This window comes from Falco naumanni, chromosome 18, assembly GCF_017639655.2.
Source record: "Falco naumanni isolate bFalNau1 chromosome 18, bFalNau1.pat, whole genome shotgun sequence".
Classification (NCBI taxonomy): Eukaryota; Metazoa; Chordata; class Aves; order Falconiformes; family Falconidae; genus Falco; species Falco naumanni.
In genome coordinates, this window is record NC_054071.1 from 2,768,687 (window position 1) to 2,789,194 (window position 20,508).

At 43.2% G+C, this 20,508-nt stretch overlaps 1 protein-coding gene across 1 annotated transcript; it reads left to right on the forward strand.

Annotated features, from left to right (window-relative positions):
• The first annotated feature begins 1,759 nt into the window (after positions 1-1,759).
• On the forward strand, positions 1,760-7,649 carry SOST (sclerostin). Its single transcript, XM_040617792.1, has 2 exons — positions 1,760-2,756; positions 5,807-7,649. The coding sequence occupies exons 1-2, from the start codon at positions 2,540-2,542 to the stop codon at positions 6,226-6,228; spliced, it is 639 nt and encodes a 212-aa protein (XP_040473726.1). The 5' UTR covers positions 1,760-2,539; the 3' UTR covers positions 6,229-7,649.
• The last annotated feature ends 12,859 nt before the right edge of the window (positions 7,650-20,508 follow it).

Sequence of the window (20,508 nt, forward strand, 5' to 3'; positions counted from 1 at the left end):
TTCTGGTCTCCTGTCCTCCTTGTCAGCTGCGCCCCATCGTCTGCGCCCAGCTGCACCCAGATCTCTTTGGAGAAGGTCACTGCTGGGGAATACCAATACTGACCAAAATAATCCAAGTTATAAATCTTTGGTTAGCTCCTGGTCATCCTTCCTGACTTGTTTGGTCAAAAAAAAAAAAAAAAAGCCTAAAACACCAGAACAAAGCCCCACACCATTTTATTCCTTTGAGGGCCATCAGAAGATCACCTGTCAGTATTTCCAAACAAAAGAAAAAATAGCTATATTGTAAAGCCTGGAAGCAGAGCTTGAGATTTTTGGGTAACTTAATCCTGGTGGACTAGCCTGTTCTTTGAAGGAAAAGCCCCGACAAACCACCTTCTGCAAGGAAGGTGCTTCTACAGCTTCCCAAGCTGGCGTCTGTCTTGTCTTCAGAATCCTTTTTATTTGGTGGGCGTCCACGTGATGGCCCTGTGAAGCTGCGGATTGCTCGCTGTTGAATAGATTTCACCTGTAGCTCTAAGCCAAAAATAGATTTACTCCGAAGTGAGAAAAATGATGCTTTGAAAAATGTTGGCAGTAGCTGAGCGTTTGGGTTTCCCGTGTTTGTGAGACCATCATGAACCGGGCTGAGTAAAGGAGGCAGTTATTAATGAAAGATAATCAGTGCTGCTGCTTCTGCTGTTGCTGATTAAAGGGAAAAAGGAATTGGCACATCTGAGGCATATTATGTGCCAACAGTCTGGATTAAAGAATGGTTTCCTGACTGGCTGTGGAGAAAAAAAAAAAAAAAACCTCGTAGAAAAGTATGTTGTATCCCTCCATAAAAACAGAGTGATTTCTGAGATGATGGGATGCGAACGGACAGTAAGGGCACACATTTGCATGCAATGCCATACACAATTGCTTTTGGAGGCTGTTTGGAAAGCAGAGCTCTTCTGAGATGCTAATCTATAATTTTGGGCAGAGAGGAAGCGTATCACCATATATTTCAGTTGCCTTTATTTTAGGAAAGGACCGTTGCACAAAGCTCACCCAACTCGGTACCGCTCGTGCATCAGCTGTCCGTGTGCCTGTGTAGGTGCAAGGCTGAAGAGGTGAAAAGCCCTCAGGTCTTTGCTGTTGTTCAAATCTATTATTTCTCGTCAAGGTGACACCAAGGGACAAAGCCAGCTCCACTGCAAATTTGGTGACACCTGTTTTCTGTGCCAGGTCAGGGGAATTGCCAGAATGGAATGTGTGCCTTAGGTATGAGCCTTAGAGTAGCAGGGGAGTCAGATGGTGAATCACTTTTAAATCTGTTCCACGTGAAGTGTTTTCACGAGGATGTACGCGACGGCACTGCGGTAACACCCATGGGTGTCCCTCTGCTGCTTTAAGCAAACATTTTGCTTTCTGTACCTCTGATGAACAAAATGTATCTAAAAGTCGAGATGCTTTCCTGTTGGTGTGTTTAGCCTGACATCACTTGCAAATAGCTTGGAAGTGGATGTGGTCTTGAGACGAAGAGATGATGCAGCTATCACCACTATCATCTTATTTTTGCAAGGAAGAAGAATACCATAAATGAGATCGTAAAACATGACACATGAATGTATCTTGGGCATAGGTGCCCTAGACTTAAGGTCATCAATTCTTTCTGGTGGTTGCATCATGAGTGGATATCAGTCTGGTCACGTTCTTGTGTTCAAAAGAAGCAAATGTCCTATATTCAACACTTGTGCAGAACGCCAGCAGAAGTACTAGCATGCAATGAATTTAAAGCAAGTGCAAATGCTTCGTGCTGCTTTTTCTTTTTTTCTGAAGTGATAAAAACATGAGGAAGAGCCCATCAAAAAGCATGATGTACAACATCCTGGCTGTTTACCTTAATTAACATATTCCAAGTCACCTATTTTTAAAGGAAAACGAAACAAAGCAACTTCTCATTTCAAAAAGCAGCTCTTTCCTGTTTCTTCCAGTACATTTGTGAAACAACATGTAGAGCTCCTTGTTCTGTAAAGGAAAATAAACCCTCCCCTCCCCCAGTCATTTGCCTGCAGAACTGAAAAGTTTAACTATTGCCCTCGAGTTTCTAGATCTGCTTATTTCATATGAGGGGCAGGCGGGGAGAGGAAGAACAACAGTAAAAATAAAAAGTCTGAGAAACCTTTGGAAAAGACAATAGCCAAAGATACAATTACGGAGGTAGAAGCAGGTTTTAATTATAGCATTGTTAGAAAAAAACGGCAGAAAGACTTGTCAGGTTGCAATTCATCCCAGCCTTGTCAATCACCATTGTTGCCAGGCACAAAAATGAAGTGCATATGAGAAGGTTTTTTTATAGAAGTTGTAGAATATTGTCACTAACCCACCCCCACACCCCCATTTTATTTCACAGGGACAAAAGCTGAGATGAATGAGTTGTTGCCTGGCCCTTCCCACTTTGGATAGTCATTGGCTGGCTTGGTTCTAAAAAGGATTTAAAAAAGGGGAATAATGTGCCTTTGCCTGGAATCTGAGACTGTCAGGGTGCTGAAAAGCTAATCTGCGAGCTGCCACCATGCAGATCTCTTGGGCTGTGTGCTCTGTCTGTGTCTTAACACAAATTGCATTCCAGTCCGTGGAAGGGTGGCAAATGTTTAAAAACGATGCTACAGAAATCATTCCTGAGATCACCGAGAACGCAGAAACACCGGTGGAGCAGACGTTCAGCAACAACACAATGAACCAGGCGAAGCACGGAGGGAGGCACATACAACAAGCTCCAGACCCTAACGGTAAGAAAAATGAAATTATTACTGGTTTGGACCCTGACAGGCAGTTTGTAAAAGAATACTTGTTCTGATAGAGGTTTATTTATTAAAACCTGTAGGTGTGGCCCTAATGCTGGAAGTGCTAGGGAGTTACACCTGCTGTTGAAGAAGTATGAATGTATACGTTAAAAGGGATAGATGGGAGTTTACTGGTGAAAAATGTGGTCTATCTATTGAAGAATCCTTAGGTACTACAACATGCATTCCTACTCTGCCCAGCTGCTCTCTGCAGACACCACTCCAATACGTAAAACCTGTAGAAGGTGGCACTTACATTTCTCCGTGCTTCAGGCTTGCCAGCACTGTGAGGAGATGGCTCAAGTCATCTTTTTCTCTTGGATATTAGGATGGGGCAAGGGGTTGTCAGTGGAGACAATATCAATTCTGAGTATTTAGAAAGAGTGATGCCAGGGGTGTCTAAGATCACACAGCGAAACTGGCACCTGGAGGTGGCATTCAGCTGGGTGAGAAAAGTGTGCTGCTCACCTTCCTTTGCCAGCAGCCAGATTTTCGGCTGGATTCCAGCAGCCAAAAAAGCTGTTACGAATAGTTAAAGGGCTCCCGAGGGCAATGCATGCCCAAATGAACGGGAGGGGACCGTGTTTTGCAGATGTGTGCAACCCTGGCATCGGTTTGGCCGCTTTAGCAGCACTGATGTTCTTCGAAATACATTGTCACTGCATCTGGCCAGATGTCTGACAGCAGCAACGACGCAAAAACGCAGGGTGTGCGAGGAGGGGTGGGGGTGGGGAGCTAGCACCAGAGAAAAGCCGTTTGAAAGGAGCGTCCCCCTAGCAAATAGGGCTAGTTTGGTCCGCCAGCCTGACGCGTTTGGCTACCAAATGCACGTAGCAACAAGTCAAACTTGCAGTTTCCACTATTGTGCAGTGCAGATCCCAGCTACCCTTCTTTTTCTGGGCATGGATGGAAAGGAATTGTGGTTTTCTGCTGCAGCTGTCGGTTAAGGTGTTTAAACCCCTAGCATTAACAATATTTTAAAGGAAAGGGGGAAAAAAAAAGTAGTGATGTTTTTGAGGGTGCAACTTTATAAGGGTCTTAAATCTCTGAGAGGGGGAGCAGCCGCTTCTCACAGGCAGCCCCACCAACCCCCCCGGTCCAGGCAGGTTGGTTTGGTTGTTACATCTTTATTTTGTAGCTTCTTACTACTCTGGGATCAACTGGGGGGAATCGGTCCCACTGCTATGTGCATATTTTTTGAACTGGAAAGGACATTTACTTAAGATATGCAGTGGTCTTGCATACTTCTTATAACATCTTTAACACAAGGAATCAAAATAGTGATCCGAAGTGGCCAGACCTTCCTGGGACATATGACATTGCACCAGACCATGAATAATTTTGCATTATGTGGATTGTGTACACTTACAGGACAGGACATGTGTGCACGGAAAATAAACGTATATAGCTGAGGCAAATGCCCGTGTATTTAACTGTGTCTGCCTGTGTCCTGTAGTGGTACAATATGCCTGATTCAGAGCATTATTTTTCACATGGACAGACATAATATTCTTAAATGCTTAGGGAACTTGGGAGCATTAGACAAAGTGCACAAGGAGTTCAGCTCAGCATTACAACAAGGATCATTTCATTTGATGCAGTCCTTCAAACTTAAAAAAAAAATAATCCTGCTAGCAGCACTTTAATAAGTATAAACCAGTGCACTGAAAATGATGCTTCTGTACGTCACAAAAAAAAACAAAAATTGAAATATCCGTACAAATTTCTGTCACTAATGACTCGGGGTCATTGTTCTCTTTTGGTGTACTAAGGAGGGAACAATCCTGCACGCAGCAAGGAGGATGGACCCAACAGCCACAGCCATCTAGTTGTAAGCTGACCTTTGAGGATTTCCACTGCTAGTAGTGTTCCTGAGTTAAAACTGTCCTTTTGACTAAGGGAAGAGGATGAACGTGTTTATCGAGATGATAAACACCTTCAAAACTCAAATACTGTGTCTTCCAAACATGTCAATTAGTCAAACATGTCACTTGGCAAAAGAGACACCTTTGGAAAAAGTCTGTTCCTACAACTGGCAAGTTTTTCTAAAGCCTTAATGCTATATAAATCGTGTATTTCCTAATATTTGATTTGCCTATAGCTATCCACTGAGCAAAAAGGGGGGGAAACCCACTGTAAGCTCTAACCAGCTGGAAGATACCCCTGGCTGTCTGAAGGAAATTATGTGGGATGTGGGGTTATCACAGAGGAGTAAACTTGGAAATTCTCATGCCTGAAGAGTGGGAATTCCTTAGCACTGCTGTTACCTGCTCTTTCCCTCACCTGGAACCCATTAACTAGTTAAGAATCACTTAAGGGACACACTCTTTGCTGCAGAAGAATTTAAAGCTGGGGTCGACCTCTGAAGTCAATAGAGTCAAACCAGAGCCATGGGGGGAAGGTTTTTGCCCACAGGTAAGTGGAGCCAGGAGAATCCCACCAACGCTTCCCACGAAGCAATCGCTGCCCCGCTGGGGTCCCACTTCAGAATTCCCAGTGCCCACCTGCACGAGGCTGATATGGAGCTTGCCTAGGGGCGAGAGAAGGATTTTATTAACCAATTTGCACACTGTTATTCAAGGGTCTGCTAACTAGAGTAGTTGCACGAGCGAGCCTTTGGAGCTGCTCTTCCCCAAACCTGCCATTCAAAATGTCCAGCTTGTAGCTATCACTGATGACTTAGTTACATTAGTGATATAGTTATCACTAATGACTTAGGGTCATTGTTCTCTTTTGGTGTACTGAGGAGGGAACAACCTTGCACGCAGCAAGGAGGATGGACCTAACAGCCACAGCCACCTAGTTGTAAGCTGACCTTTGAGGATTTCCACTGCTAGTAGTGTTCCTGAGTTAAAACTGTCCTTTTGACTAAGGGAAGAGGATGAACGTGTTTGTCGAGATTGAGTTCTCTGAAGTTTCTGTAGAAAAAAAAATAATTATTCTTTCCCAGTAAGGGGAAGAAAGTAGTCAGTAATGAATGTGTTTCTTGTTTGCAGATGCTTCCGACTTTAGCTGCAGAGAAATGCGAACCACCCGCTACGTCACCGAGGGCTCTTGCCGCAGCATCAAACCTGTCAAGGAGCTGGTCTGCTCCGGCCAGTGTGTCCCCTCACACCTCCTGCCCAACTCCATCGGCAGAGGGAAGTGGTGGCGTCAGAATGCCCCGGATTATCGCTGCATTCCTGCTCACACTCGCACGCAGCGCATCCAGATGGCTTGTCCCGAGGAAGAGACTCGGACTTACAAATTCCGAGCTGTCACGTCCTGCAAATGCAAGCGCTACACTCGCTACCACAACCAGTCTGAGCTGAAGGACTTCGGGAAGGAAACGGTCAGGCCTCAGAAGAACAAGAAACCCCGTCTCTCCAGAGCCAGGAGCAGCAAATCCAACCAGCATGAGTTAGAGAATGCTTACTAGCAGGTGGTGGTACTCCAAGTGATACAGCCTAGCAGCTCTGGATATCTTACCCAACATCAGATGGCACTCACAGGCCACAGCGTGCCGTTCTGACTGCAGTAGGGTCCAATTCCTTCTGCTAAGCTGGGTCAAAAGGCTCACATAGTCAAAAAATCTGTCAGATGATAGCAGTTATGGTCTGATAAGAGAATGAGATAAACCGAGCTGGAGGCAGCAACACGTAAATTCAGTCTGAGAGGAGAGGTCTCCCTTGGAGAGCCACCTGGCTTGGACATGTAGGAAGGCAAAGTGAAGCTGTTATGGGGACAATCACACTTTGTTAGAAGTCATCCTACTCAATTTACACGAAAAGAACACCGAGGTCCCTTTCCCACTTTTCCAGGTGCCATGGTGCAGGACAAGGATGTGATGAAGGCAGCAGCAGGAGAGTTACCACTCTCCGAATGAGTTGCAGAAAGTTAGTGCTAGCAGGGACTTCGACAGCTGTGACACCCTGTCAGATGTCCTCACGTCCCAGCGGTTTCCTCTAAAACGCAAAAATCAAAACGTGCCACTCGCCTTCTCAAAAGCGTGACAAATCTAGTTCATACTTTTAATTGCAAGGCTGTAGGATGAACAGATTCGAAACAGATTTGACAACTAAACCCAGATTGGTTTTAGGGACAAGGATTTGCTTTAGGAACAGTTGAACAAATTCTGCTAGGTGGAGCAGATTTCTGGAATGGATGCTCCCCTCAAACCAGATAACCTCACTGATGTTTGTCCTGTAAACAGCTATCGGTGTGCGCAATTTAACCTAGAAGATACTGATTAGGCCTGATTTCCTAGAACACAATTGTCTTTAGCGTCAGCTCAGATGTCTCAATTTACATTTTCTGTAGAGTTTGGATTATCTGGCCACACACTTCGTAGCGCGAAGCCTGTGCAAGCCAAGTTCTGGGATTAAGGTGCTGGTTCTGCGTTAAAAGTGAGCCTCTGCTAATTTTAATGTCATCAATTCCACTAGAAAAGTCTTTGGTACTTTAGTTTGACAGCAACTTCCCTTTAGTTAGCTTCTCACCATTCAGACTAACATTTGTGTTTTTACATGAGAGAATATTATTAAGGAGATAAATTGTCACATGCTGTATATATATCCTGTAGAAATGCTAAGCCTGGTAGCAGATGAACACAGTTTGGGATGGAGACAGTTCCTCACTGTTCTTATTTTCTATGTAGAGTTTATGCTGAAATCATATAAACGATGGAAATCTGTGATGTTGATAGATTTTGCAGTTATTTTATGTGGGACCAGAACCTAGAGAGAAAAGGTATTGTTTCAGAGAGTGAATTACGTATTTATTTTTTTCTCGGAAATTATTTATGCAATGTTTTTTCCTTGTAGACAATGAGAAGTAATACTGCTTTAAAGATATTAGTCTGTTATTTTTAATTTTAAATACATGGTTAATAAAGTAGAAACGATGCTTAATTATAGGAAGACTCGTTGATTTGCTGCAAAGCCGGTGAATTACAGAACAGTCAGGGTGTTGACTCCAATTTCAGTGATACAGCGTGTCAGGGTCCCCAATTCTCAATCGATAACCTGCACATCTCAAAAGAAACTCCATCCTGGAACTTCTGGCATCCAATGCCTGATGTTTCTCATGGAAAAAGTGTTCCTGGGCAGACGTGATGCTCAGAACTGTTTCCGTGTTCTCATTTCTACTACCCTGGGAATTAAAACTCAGCTGATTTCAGTTTCCCTCCTACTCCCAGTGACGTTTCCCGATTCATAATGTTCACAACCTGATAAAGCCACCCGCGAACACAAGGTGCCGATCAAGATTTCTTGATTGAAATCTGATTATTTCAGATTTCTCTCATTGGAAAAAAAAAAAAAAAAAAAAAAGTATGGGATCCCCTCGCAGGTGCTGCCAGGCAACAGTTAAACATTTTCACGATTTCATACTATAGACCTGTGCCCATTTTCATTTAGAAGGCTGTGGTTTTTAAGAAACAAAGACATTTTCCAATGAAATCAAGGAAAACTGAACTTGGGCTGCACACAGTGTGCAGAACTTTCAGCGTGGCTGTAAAGATGAACAGCTTTTTCAAGGCAGCGGTAGGTAAGGTGTCCTTTACTACTATAAAATGATACCTCATGTAAAAACCTAATACATTTATACTCGTGACAACATTTTCCAGGCTTATCTTTGGCTTTATGGATTTGGCACTCGGGGCTTAATTTTCAGAAACCAACTCAACCCCCTGCAAAGTGCTTCTAAAGTAAGAAAAGCGGTTTGGTGCCTTGGAAAATCTATTCTCTGGTCTCGCTGGCATCTAGGGTTACTGCGATACTGGTTTTGAAACGCTGACTGTGATAAACCAGTGAAAGAGACTTTATCTGGGACTCCGTGCTGGATTCCAGGCTGGTGGCAATTACAAGGCGTGCTGCAGGTGAAGCAGTACTATCTTGTTATTATATATATATTATATATAATAACGATATAGTATTATATTCTATTACTATAATTATATATTTCTATATATAATTATAGTAATATAATTATATAAATATATATTATTATATTTTTTATGTATGTTTCGCCTTCAAGATGAAATCCCACTTAAAGAAACCCCACTCCTCCCACACAGCCCCCTTCAACCCGAAGTGTCAAAGCTCCCTGCTGTCAGGCTGCCGCTCACAACCTTGCCGTTTGATTTAATGTAATGATTGGCTTTTTGCACGTTAGAAAGCTTTTTCACCAATACCCACGGAGTCCCGACGCCCCTCAGCACCCATCCTGTTTGCAGTCGCTTCTCGCTGGTTTCTTAACCCAGGTTAAAAGTGGATTCGCTGAGCGGTCCCTGGGTGCGCTTAGTCCTCTGCCATCTTCCTCCTGAGACGGTGCCCTCCAACCACCTTTCTGCCAATTTATTTCATTTATCCTGCAAACACCTGGAAAAATCCAAATGCGGGGTGTTTCACAGTGACAGGCTGCTATAGTCGTCCTGCTCCCCCCGCCACCCCCATCTGGGCTCCTTTCAAACAGAGCATTTGGGTTTTATTTATCTTCACACACACTCTCTCTCTTGATTTTAAATCTCTAGTAAAGGTGCACATGATTTTTGCCTCCGTACGTGTTGCTTACGGCTGTTAGTAGGGCTCTGGAGCAAGGCACGGATCTAGAGAGTGACTTATGGGTCCGATGGTGTCAGCGTTTGCTGAAAGCATCATTTACTACTCCAAGGGACACGCTGCATGGAGGAGATGCCCCCTCTAACAGAGGGGGAGAGAACGAGTGTCTGCAGGAAATTTCAGTCTGTCTGGCACACCAACACTTCCAATTCTTCCCCCCTCCACCCCCCCCCCCCCCCCCCCCAAAAAAAAAAAAAAAAAAAAAGCTTGATACTGTACACAGTGAAAACAAAACAGAGCAACTTCAGGCAAGACTGAATTTTTCCTCACTGTAATTTTTGCAATACAACAGTGCGGTGGTATGCAACTGAGGTGCTACCAAACTACGAGTAGTAACAGCTCACTGAATTTACCCTTACTTCGCTGGAGCCCAGCAAGTGAGCAACTGTCGGACTAGATGCTGTCCCAAAAAACAATCGAGTCCCTTTTTTCCTCCATATCACCCCTGAACATTCATTTCTCTCCCATTTTTATTTCCCAGTTGGGTAGACAACAAACCGTGCCACATTCTCTGCAACATACTGACTTAAAATAAATAGTCGGTGTGCCTACTTTATCCCTTTTTTTCTGGCAAAACCACAGTTTTGCTGTTTATTCAGTGAAAGAGAAACTTACAGGCAGCACAAACTGCACGGTGGTATGCTCCAGGTCCCAAAGATTTTGCACGAGGTTCAACTTTTTAATTACAAATTGCACAATCAAGAGCATTTATCCAGCGAGGCCCGAGGTCCAGAAAACACATTATGCATGTGTTCTGCAAATGTGGTTGAGAAAGTCAGCGTTGTGAAATACGGAAGAAATAAACAGGTATTTTTTTAGCCATATGACATCAGCTTATAATTAGCTTGTTTCACTCAAATTAGTGCAGTATATGGGCGCAGGGAACAACTTTTCTATAGTAAACAGGCTCCAAAGTCTTAAATTAAAATAGGACATATTTATATGTCGCTTGAGTTGGGGTTGAACATGCTGTGCAGCTGTAAACTGAGGTCTGGATAAACTAAACCCCCCCCGGTGACAGGCAGGGGCTGGAGGTCCACCTTTAAAAAACCCCTCGTAGCTGGAAATAAAACCAGTACAAGTTGCAGAACTTGCAACAAAGGCGGCCGATATTAACTCCGCTTCAACACAACCGTGCAACTGCTCCCCTTGCAGCCTCAGAGCCATCAAAGGGCAATTCTGCACACTTTTTTTTTTTTTTTTTTCCTGATTTTTCTGCTTTTGCACCATGGAATGGAGGTTTATCTCCAGTTCCCGGAGCTGTGGCAGCAGTTTTGACACCGAATGTTTTACACCAAAGGTTGGAGACTTGTGGTGTCAAGCTGCAGTGTTTCCTGCACAAGGCTCACGATGCCCTGTCTTTTAATGGGATGAGAATGTGGTGCTTTTCCGTCCTTTCTGATACCGAAATGAATTTTATTCGCAGTGAAGCAGAATAAACGATGCCCAAAGGGAAGGAAGCAGTGCTGATTCTTCTGCCTCCGTTAACCACTCTTGCCGCTGTGTCACGACCTAGCTATTTCTTTCACTCCTAAAAGCTCTCTACTGGTTTTATTTCACATAATTTTAGGAGGACAAGTTATTACTGTGAAGAGAGGATAATACACTTCATCAGTAAAACCTGAGCAAAGGGAAAACCTATCAGCACAAGCCCTGTGCATTCTTGTAAATAAATATTTTTATTTATAATATATATAATAATACATACATACATTTAATTTATATTTAATAATATATTTAAAAATAATAAAATAAATAAATAAATAAATAAAAATAAAAGTGTTAAGGAACACAAAGATGATCTTCAAAGCGTTATCTCGCCTCTGCTGCATGACGATGGATGGCTGAAATGGGTGCTACCAGGGATGGGGCATCCACAGCTGCTCTGGGCAACCTGTTCCAGTGCCTCAGCACCCTCACAGTAAAGAATTTCTTCCTGATATCAGATCGAATCTACCCTCAGTTTAAAACCGTTGCCCCTCACCCTACCATAGGCTCCCTGGTGGAGAAGCCCCCCCCCCCCCATCTTTCCCATAGGCCCTACAAGGGAGGCAGCTGTCAGGTCTCCCTGGAGCCTTGCCTTCTCCAGGCTGAACCCCAGCTCCCTCAGCCTGTCCCCCCATCATCTTTGTGGCCTCCTCTGGATCCCCTCGAGGAGCTCCACGTCTTTCCTGCACTGGAGGCTGTGCTCCGGGGGGGCTCACAGAGGGGCAGGATCCCCCCTTGACCTGCTGGCCACACTACTTGGGATGCAGCCCCCAGCACAGGGTCGGGATTTCTGGGATGGAGAGCACATTGCCTGCTGACGTCCACTTTTCCATCCACTAATACCCCCCAGTCTTCCCCTTGCCGATCCCCCTGCTCAGCCGCTGCTGCTGGAATTGCCTTGACCCAGGTATAGGGGTGTAGAGGAATTATAGAGGAATGAAGGCAGGTTAATTAACACTGATAATGTGCAGCTGTGGGCTGGCTTGGGGGGTGGGGGGTGGCTGATGTGGATGATGTGCAGCTGTGGCTGGTTCCTGCTAAGTAGATAAATAGCTCTAAGGGGGATGGAAGGGGAGCACTGGATGGAGAGAAGTACTGGAAGAAACAGAGGGAGAAGGGAGAGCTTCCCTGGATGGAGGAGAGACAAGGAGAGGGCTGCAGCAGGGTCAAGAAGCAGGTGGGCTGGCCTGGAGAGCATGCAGGAACAGCCCGGACAGTAGATCTTGTGAAACCTGGTGGGGGATCGGTGGCTGTGCTGGGGCAAGGTGTGGGAACTGCTTATGGAAGTTCCCTGGGATGGGATGGGATGGGATGGGATGGGGAGAGCCTTGCTGCAGCCGGCTGGTTTGGATGGTGCTGTGACACAGGACATTGCACTTGGCTTTGTTGAGCTTTGTGAGGTTCACAGAGGCTTACCCCTGGCCTCTCCAGTGATGCCAAAAGGGCATCTGAGATGAATTTTGTCTTTAAGCAAGCAAAGGTATTTATTTTGTGCAACATTAGGGAGCTAGCTGATTTGCACCGGGCAAGCTAGCTCCAAAGTTTTCAGTGAAATGTCAGGTCATTTATAGAGTTTTTGTGAGAGGTTACAGCATCATTACATAAATAGTAATTTGATTTTGACACCTAATTGTTCTATTCATAGTAGGTGGGATCTAGGTGGAGTAAACCTTTCAACTTTCTTTGTTCGGTGATCTCCTGACTCATGGTCTCCTTATCTCCTTCAGGTGCCCACCTTATCTTTTCTAATTATTCAGAGTCCATTCCTTTAAATCCTCAGTGGAACCTTTTCTTATTCAGAGTCCTCTTCTTATTATTCAGAGTCCATTCCTTTAACGTTGTCAGTGGAACCTTCTCTAATTATTCCGAGTACATTCCTTTCTCAACACAGAGCATCACCCAGAGCACTGTACCAGACTCATCCTGACTGATCTTTTGAAGACTTTGCCCTGTTTCACTAGCCCCTTGGGGTGGCATCCAGCTCCTCTGGAGTATCAGCCCCACCGTTCAGCTTGGTGTCACTTGGAAGATTTCGGTATTGAGGCATGTAATCCATCCCAGCCCTGCTCCTCCTGGTGCTCCCAAGGGCTTACTGGTTCACACTGATGCTGTGAACACCCATTTTAGCCATCCCAGGTGAGGTGGGGTGTGATGTCAATCACTTTTTTTTACTACTTATTGACCCCTCGGGACACTTTGCCATGAGGGTTTTGAATTTCAAATTATTGAAATTTTAAAATATTGAAATAGTCCCTCTCTTATGAATGTGTACGGCACCAAAATGTGGAAGTTTGGTCTGGGCTTGGGTTTTGATGCCATGTTAAGAGATGTTAATGAACATCATTTCATGTTAAACATATTAAACATGTTAAACACCATTGTTTTCACCTCTGAGGGGAACAGCCCCCACTCCTTGACTTAGTTACAAGTCCGAAGTCATGCGTGTCCCTGCTGAGACTCCCACCCCAGGCTGCTCGCAGCGTTAACCTGCAGGCTCAAGCTTTCTTGTGCATGACTTTCCAGGCAATTTAAATATATTCTCTAAACCAAGGAATAAAAGTGTATTTATTTTGTGGTTATCAAGCCCCTAATTTTTATTTTTTTTTATCACTTTGCCAAAAATTTAATGCTTGTGGCATGAGGTTATTTCAATGTCTTAAGAAAACAGCCCAGCTCTGGCTAAATAAATAAGTGATGTCATTCTTCATTCAGGTGACCAGATTCTTTGGTGTAAAAACTTCCCTTAGGAGAGGCTTTGGGACACAGTGGCTCCTCTGAGACTATTTACATCTGTCGGATTCTCTAATCTCTTCTTCCTTCCTTCCTCCCAACTATTTCCTTCCCTTTCGCTCTAAAATGGCCAGTATTTAACTCTAATGCTTCCAGTTTGCACAACATGCTTTTACAATTGGGTGGTTGTTGGTTTGGGGTTAGTTTTTTTTTTTATAACCAGAAATAAGGCTTAATTTAAGGTAATTACTCTCCCATTTGGAGGGGTTTGCTATTTGCAGGGCCTTGGTTTTTTTCTAGTCAAATTAGCTGGAGAAGTTAGTTTTAAAAGTGATAGTTTTCTTCTAAAATTATTCTTCAGATTAAGGGTGGTGCTCAGGACCAGAAGCTTCACTCAGGATGATTTTCTGTGTGTCTAGAGGCAGCAGTAGTGCTATCAGAAAATCATTAGCGAAGGCAGGGAGAAGACAAATAATTGCACAGATGGCCAATGAACTGAGAAAATGCATGCTTATCAATTAATATGAGCTTCTGAATAAATTAATCTTCAAATCAGAGGCATCCAGGGTCCTCCTAGGAGCCAAAAATAGGCCCAGTCATTTAAAAAGATACATCTTTCTAGAATTAGTTTTGTCATTAACATCTCTAACATGGCATCAAGCGCTAACGATCGGTCATAAGGATTATTCTTTGGACTTGCACTCGTGCCAAGAGCAGAGCAGCAGTACTTTGGTGCAAAATGTTAATAAATGCAAATGTTCAGAGCCAGGAATTGTGGAAGAGGGTATATCCTTACTGGGAAAACTGGCACAATTTCAGAATTTCAGCATCATACCCTCACACATGTCCCTTTCTTCTAGTTGGAAGTGCTATCTGGGTAGAATTTAAAAGTTTTTAGCTAGTTTTTCATTATTTTGGGGTGCTTAGAACCTCAAATTGGCCATCAGACTTGTAGCAGAGTCTGAACAGTCTGCCCGTGAGCAGTAAACTCTGTCTACTCTCCATTTACTTTTAAGCTACACAGCTCTCAAATGCATAAATCTCTCGGTCAGCAGTGCCATCACCCTATATTTACTCAAATAAACCACTATGATTTTGACATACATGTTCCGTACAGATGTTACACCCAATGAGTGTAATTTTGCTGTTTGCAGAAAAATACAACTTTTAATATAGAGAGTGTCCTGCTATTTAGAAGGCAACTGTAAGGCCCAAGAGCACTGGAAATGACACGTACGTAGGGGTATTCGCATAAAACCCATTAACTTATTAAAGAGAGTTTACGGGTGGTCTTTGGAGCAAGGGCAGGTTTACTAAAATCATATTTGGAACTGGCTGTTTGGTGGGACCCCACACACGAGTTTGATGAGAAACTGGCCCAGGAAACTTTCCTTTATTTAAAAACAAAAAAAAACCAACCCCAAACATAATCAGGAAAAAATAATGTCCAAGAGAAAACTGCAACCAATATGGGTATCAGCAGAGCTGTACTGATTTTTGACATCTGGATCCTAAGACAGGACAACCACCTGGATTACATTTGTGCAGTTTAAAAAAAGATCTTTCTACTTAAGAAAGGCTGAAAAAAGCCATATTAACCAGCAGAAAGAAACATATTTAGCGGTAATAACGGAAGGATTCCTCATGTCTGCAACACCTGACAATTAAAAATGAATTAACATTCACTTAACCAAAAAAAAAAGTTAACATTCACTTAAATGGAAGAAAAAATAATATAAAAATCAGAGACTTTTTTAAATCATTGGCTGTCAACTGGGCCCCTGGGAATTACTTCTAAGGGGGGAGGGGGATCTGGACACTGGCTGATAAGAATGACCCTATAACAAACATGTTCACTGCACGGGAGAGTACGTGTCCACTGGAAATTTCCAGGTGTCTGCAAATTTAAAAAGTTTGAAAAAGCTTTCTTCTGATTACTTTGATATAAAAAGAAATACTAATCTCAAATATATTTACTACACGTTCCCAAGGAAAATTACAAAGTTTTGCAAAATGCGTCATCAGGGAGGAACTCTCTGGACCATTGTTCCACAGATGCCAGTGAGGAACCTGCCCCCTGCACTAGCTTACGCTGTCCCCCCTTCTAGAGCAGAAATATGGGGGAGAAGCACATTTTCAAGTCAATGTTCTTCCAAGTCTTCTGTTGTGAAAAAAAATCACACCCTTTTGATTCACGCTCTGTTCTTTCCAGTTGAGAGAGCGGCCTTCCGTGCGGTTCGCGGGATGTACGGATGCGGCAGGACCAGCGCAGTGGGTGCAGGATTAGTGCTGGTCTGCAGGATCCAGCGTCGCCTGTGTCAGCCTGGTTCCGTACGTAGGCACGAGTTACATCCCTTGGGAGCCAAACCTGAGAATCCTCGGTAACGTTTAATCTCTCAAAAGTAATCCTGACAGACGTAGCAGGTGAGAATATCTGCGTTTAATGCTTAAGCTTGATCACCTCCCAGAATATGAATAAACAAGAACTAACTTGTCAGTTGGTTCAAGTTGAGCTCTCTACTTTGACTTAATTTCAATCACATTTTTTGCAAACAGTTGAGGACAAGACCAAGTCCGTGACTCCCTTAAAAAAAAAAAACAACCCACACATCCTTTAGGACATCCTTTGTAGTAAATCAGCACGTAGCAGTGTTATTTTAAAATATTTTTACTCAGATGTGATATTAAACTCTACACAGGTACCAGGTAAGATGTTTCTTTAGTCTTCTTTTCTTATTATATTAAAAAATATATTTTATTTTATATATATTAACAAATATAACTCTCTTCCTTTAAAATGTTCAGTATTTTACATTTTAATTTTCTGCTGGAAAAAAAAAAGCATAGACATTGTCTGACATTTTTTGGCATATTTAATTGCAGGAAGAAAATGACAGCATGCTCTCTTGCCCACAGTTAAGCATCACAGAGAATGTGAGAATATTAAAAGGTGTATCAACAACCATAAAAGGGATCTACGCTTTCTAACTGGGGAAAAAAAGAAAAAAGGGAAAAAAAAATTGAATTTGCTGGCCTCATTCATTTGACTGTTTCTAAAGAACAGAAGTAAAAGCACGTGGGCATGCTTTGGTTGAGAAGTTGAACAACCTGGTATTGCCTTTACAGGAGTGCATTGAATAAATAAATGTATTTTAAATACCAAATAACAGCAGTGGGATTTACCCTTACTGACAAAAAAAACCAAAAAAAGACCCACACTACTGTATTAGTATGTATTCTTTTTCATGCTGTCACACACATCAATACGTTGCCCTTGTTTAAAGTTATTTTTAATTCTAGTCAGGTAGATAAATTTGAAAGGTCTAAACCCAGCTGGGACGTTTAAAGTAGTTGTAGTAGTGGAGGTCATAGGACTCATCTGTTACAAATAGCAGATGTGTAAAGCAGTCCCTCCTCTGCAGATAAATTATATTAAATGCAAAACATGGTAAAATATAGTCAGCAGGTGTGTTGTAAAACCTTTCAGGCTGCAAGCTCTTTGGATACGGGACTGAAAAATCCCAGCCCGGCAAAGGCAGTCAGGACTGTATGGTATAAATATAAAATAATAATGGAATAAAATAACAAAAGAAAAACAGGTTCAACATTCTGGCACTTAGAAAAAACAAAGCCTTACATAGTGAAAGGCACTCGGTGCCCTTCAAGAGGGAGTTTTGTGCTGCCACCAGCTCGAGAGCTTCGCAAGATTTAATTGCAGAGTGAGTTGAGTCAGGAGACTGTCACTGGAAGAAGACGTAGTTAGCAGCTACTTTTTTTTTTTCTGAGAACATAAAATTTTTGCTTGCTATTTAATTACACAGCAGAATGTTTGCTTTTTTTATAGCGCGCTTTTTTTCTTTTTTTTTTTTTTTTTTTTTTTCCAGTGAAGAATACTGGAAAGTGTTTTGAACAACTGTGAAAATGATTAAGCTGTGTGTGTATTTCTAAAAGACCGTCTTCATTTGTGTAAGTGCCTCAGTGACTTTGGAAAGGCTGCTGCCCTAGGGGAAGTGATTATTTAGCTGTCACCTTCTCATTTTTTTTCTCTATATCACAACAGCGGTTTTATTGCATTGTCCACTGTTGATCTCATTTTAGTTTTCAACTGATTCCAAGCCTCCTCGGTCAGCCACTGTGTTTTTCCTATTGGAAATGCGTGTCTGGAGGTGCTGGCTCACTGCTGGTTTTTTGAAATTGCTCAGACACGAAGCTCAGGGCAGCAGCCAAGGCTTCCACCCTAACGGCTCCTCCTGTGTTCCCTGGCAGCTGCCCCCAGCCTGCAGAGCTACATGTGGTTTCCTTCCTATCTGCTATATGTTTGCGGAAAAGTCAAGCCTACACCTCTGCCGAAGTTCATTTAGAAAACCATCCCCTGATTTCAGGACACACGAGGTGCACAAGTAGGGAAGACAAAGCAGGAGAAGGACCAAGCATCCCTGCTCACCCACCTGTGGGACGTGGGTGCTGCACCGACATCATCGCCTCTGAGCTATTGCTAAGCGTCGTGGCCCAGATTCCCTTTAATGTTTCAGTGAAGCAAAAAGACATCAAAGTTCCGGTCCTTAAGGCAAAAACTGATTGAAAACATTGAAGTGTTTTCATTTCATTCACGTGTATGTACAGACGGAGGCGCACACGCGTGTGGACTTTCACAGTATTTGCAAATGCTAAAAAGGAGCCTTTGTAGCAAACACCATGTTGCAATTCTGCTGCATGGAAACGCACACAAATTGTAGAAAAGAAGCTGTTGGAGTCACTTTCAAAACCGATCAGGATGTCAGCGCGGCCGCCCAGGTCCCTGGGAGAAGCCATTGGCTTCTCCATCCTTCTTCACCATCGGAGCGTGATGGTGAGGAACGGTTGTGCCCCGCTACCAAGCCTTCAAAACAGGCCTCTCGATCCTTTTAATTTTGCATCATCTCTGACGTTCTTAACTGTGAATCTTTACCCTTTGCATAATCAAAGTGACTGATGACACAATTTCAAAATATTCTTTCCTCACATGACTTACTCTTCGTGGGAACCTCGGGCCTTACAAATGAGTAAATGGCTGGCAACAGACTTTCGAACATGAAATAAGTTTAAATAATATCCCAGGAAGACGGAGATTTTCTGCACGATCAAAATAATGATCTAGTGAGAGGCCTGAAGCTCTATATCAGGTCTTCAAAAGAAAAGAAAAGGGCACGTTTTGGATCTAATTTGGAAAATTAGCATGTTAATTTTGAACTCAACATATAGCTTGAAGGAGACCTACAGTGAATCATGTTGTAATTTAAAATGTATAAACTTCCAATTCTGAATATTTCTTTTCGGCCACAGATGCCAAAGCTGAGCAAGACAGATCAAACCACCCGAGGAACCGTATTTTCCAGGGGCTGCTAAAAGTCACAGCGTTTGCTCTGCTGGGTTTGCCGAGTGTGTCAGGGGCTGCTTGCGGCCTTGGCGTGGTGGGGTGGCCTCAGCACTAGTCCCTGAGGCCTGGCAAAGGAACAGGCTGAAGTCAACTGCCATTAGACACCTTCCCACCGCTACCGTGAAGCAACGGGCCCAGGCACGGAGAATCCCAACGCTTCGGTTTTGACTTTTGAGGATAAAGGCCATTTTATAGGGAGACACTCCAAGCCTCTTGACTGTGCTGGGCAGGGGTCCAAACCCCCGTGTCTCTGGATGCTGATTCTATGACTAAGCCACATCACTTCACAATCTAAATAATTCAGTCTCCAGCAACAGGATATCTCTGATTACGAGATATAACTCTCGATAGATATTAAACTCTTTCCCTGTCCTTCATTTTGAGTCCACAGCTGGTAATACTGTGAGGATGCTCAGGCACTGGAAGAGATTACCCAGAGGGGCTGTAGAGTCTCCATCCATCGAGCTATCCCAAACCTGATGGGACACAATCCTGGGCAACCTTGAGCAAGGTGGTTGGACGAGATGGTTTCAAGAGATCCCTTCCAACCTCAACCATTCTGTCATACCGTGGCTGTGTAATGAGCACGTAGTTTGCTTGTGTCATGGCTGGGTTTCTCCTCTTTGGAACAAAACTGGGAAGTTCTGCCCTGTAGGACCTCCGGTGCTGGTGGCTAATTCAAAAACCGTCCCTTAACTCACGTGATTATTAATAACCACGTTATTAATAACCAATGTTATTTTAAGACTGCTTCGGTACGCTGCCAGCGCTTCGTACGCTGTTCTAAACTCACTGAAACATAAAGCTTGAAGAGAATATCCTGGCCCATGCTAAAATAATAATGATTAATAACTGTTATGTTCAGCACTGAGTTTATTTACTGCTTTATGTGGCAAATGCGGATAAAAATCCTCACGATCTATTAGCTAACTCAATTAGCTCAGCAGGCTGTTCTTAGGGCAAAACGCAAAAGGGACTCAAAAGAAAACTAAAGCTTCGTTAGGCAAGTAAGCTAGCGAGAAATTGGGTATATATTAAATTCTTAGTAATTGAGCAGTACGTAGGCATAATTAGCTCCAAGTAGCACATACATAAAGGATATAGATACAAAACATAGAAAAGGAAGTAGCATAGCGTAAGTGTGAAGTAATGGATTTTTTTTTTAAGGATGAAAAGCAGCTGGAATATTGGTCAGTCAAATCAGAGCAGCTGGAATGGGGTGTGGGTTACTCCCCTGCCCCTAGTCCATTCTGTCTGACCGACCAAAGCCTCGAGCCCTGTGCACGCTTGGTGTTTTGTATCCTAAATTACAATATCTGGCAAGAAAAAAAAAAAAGAAATAAATTTTTGCCTTTGATCCTCAGTTAAAGCAGACTGAGAAAATCCCTTTATAATTGGTTAATAGTTCATGGGGCTAAAATTGTTGTTGTAGCACAATCTGTGGGAACAACATGGGAGAAACATT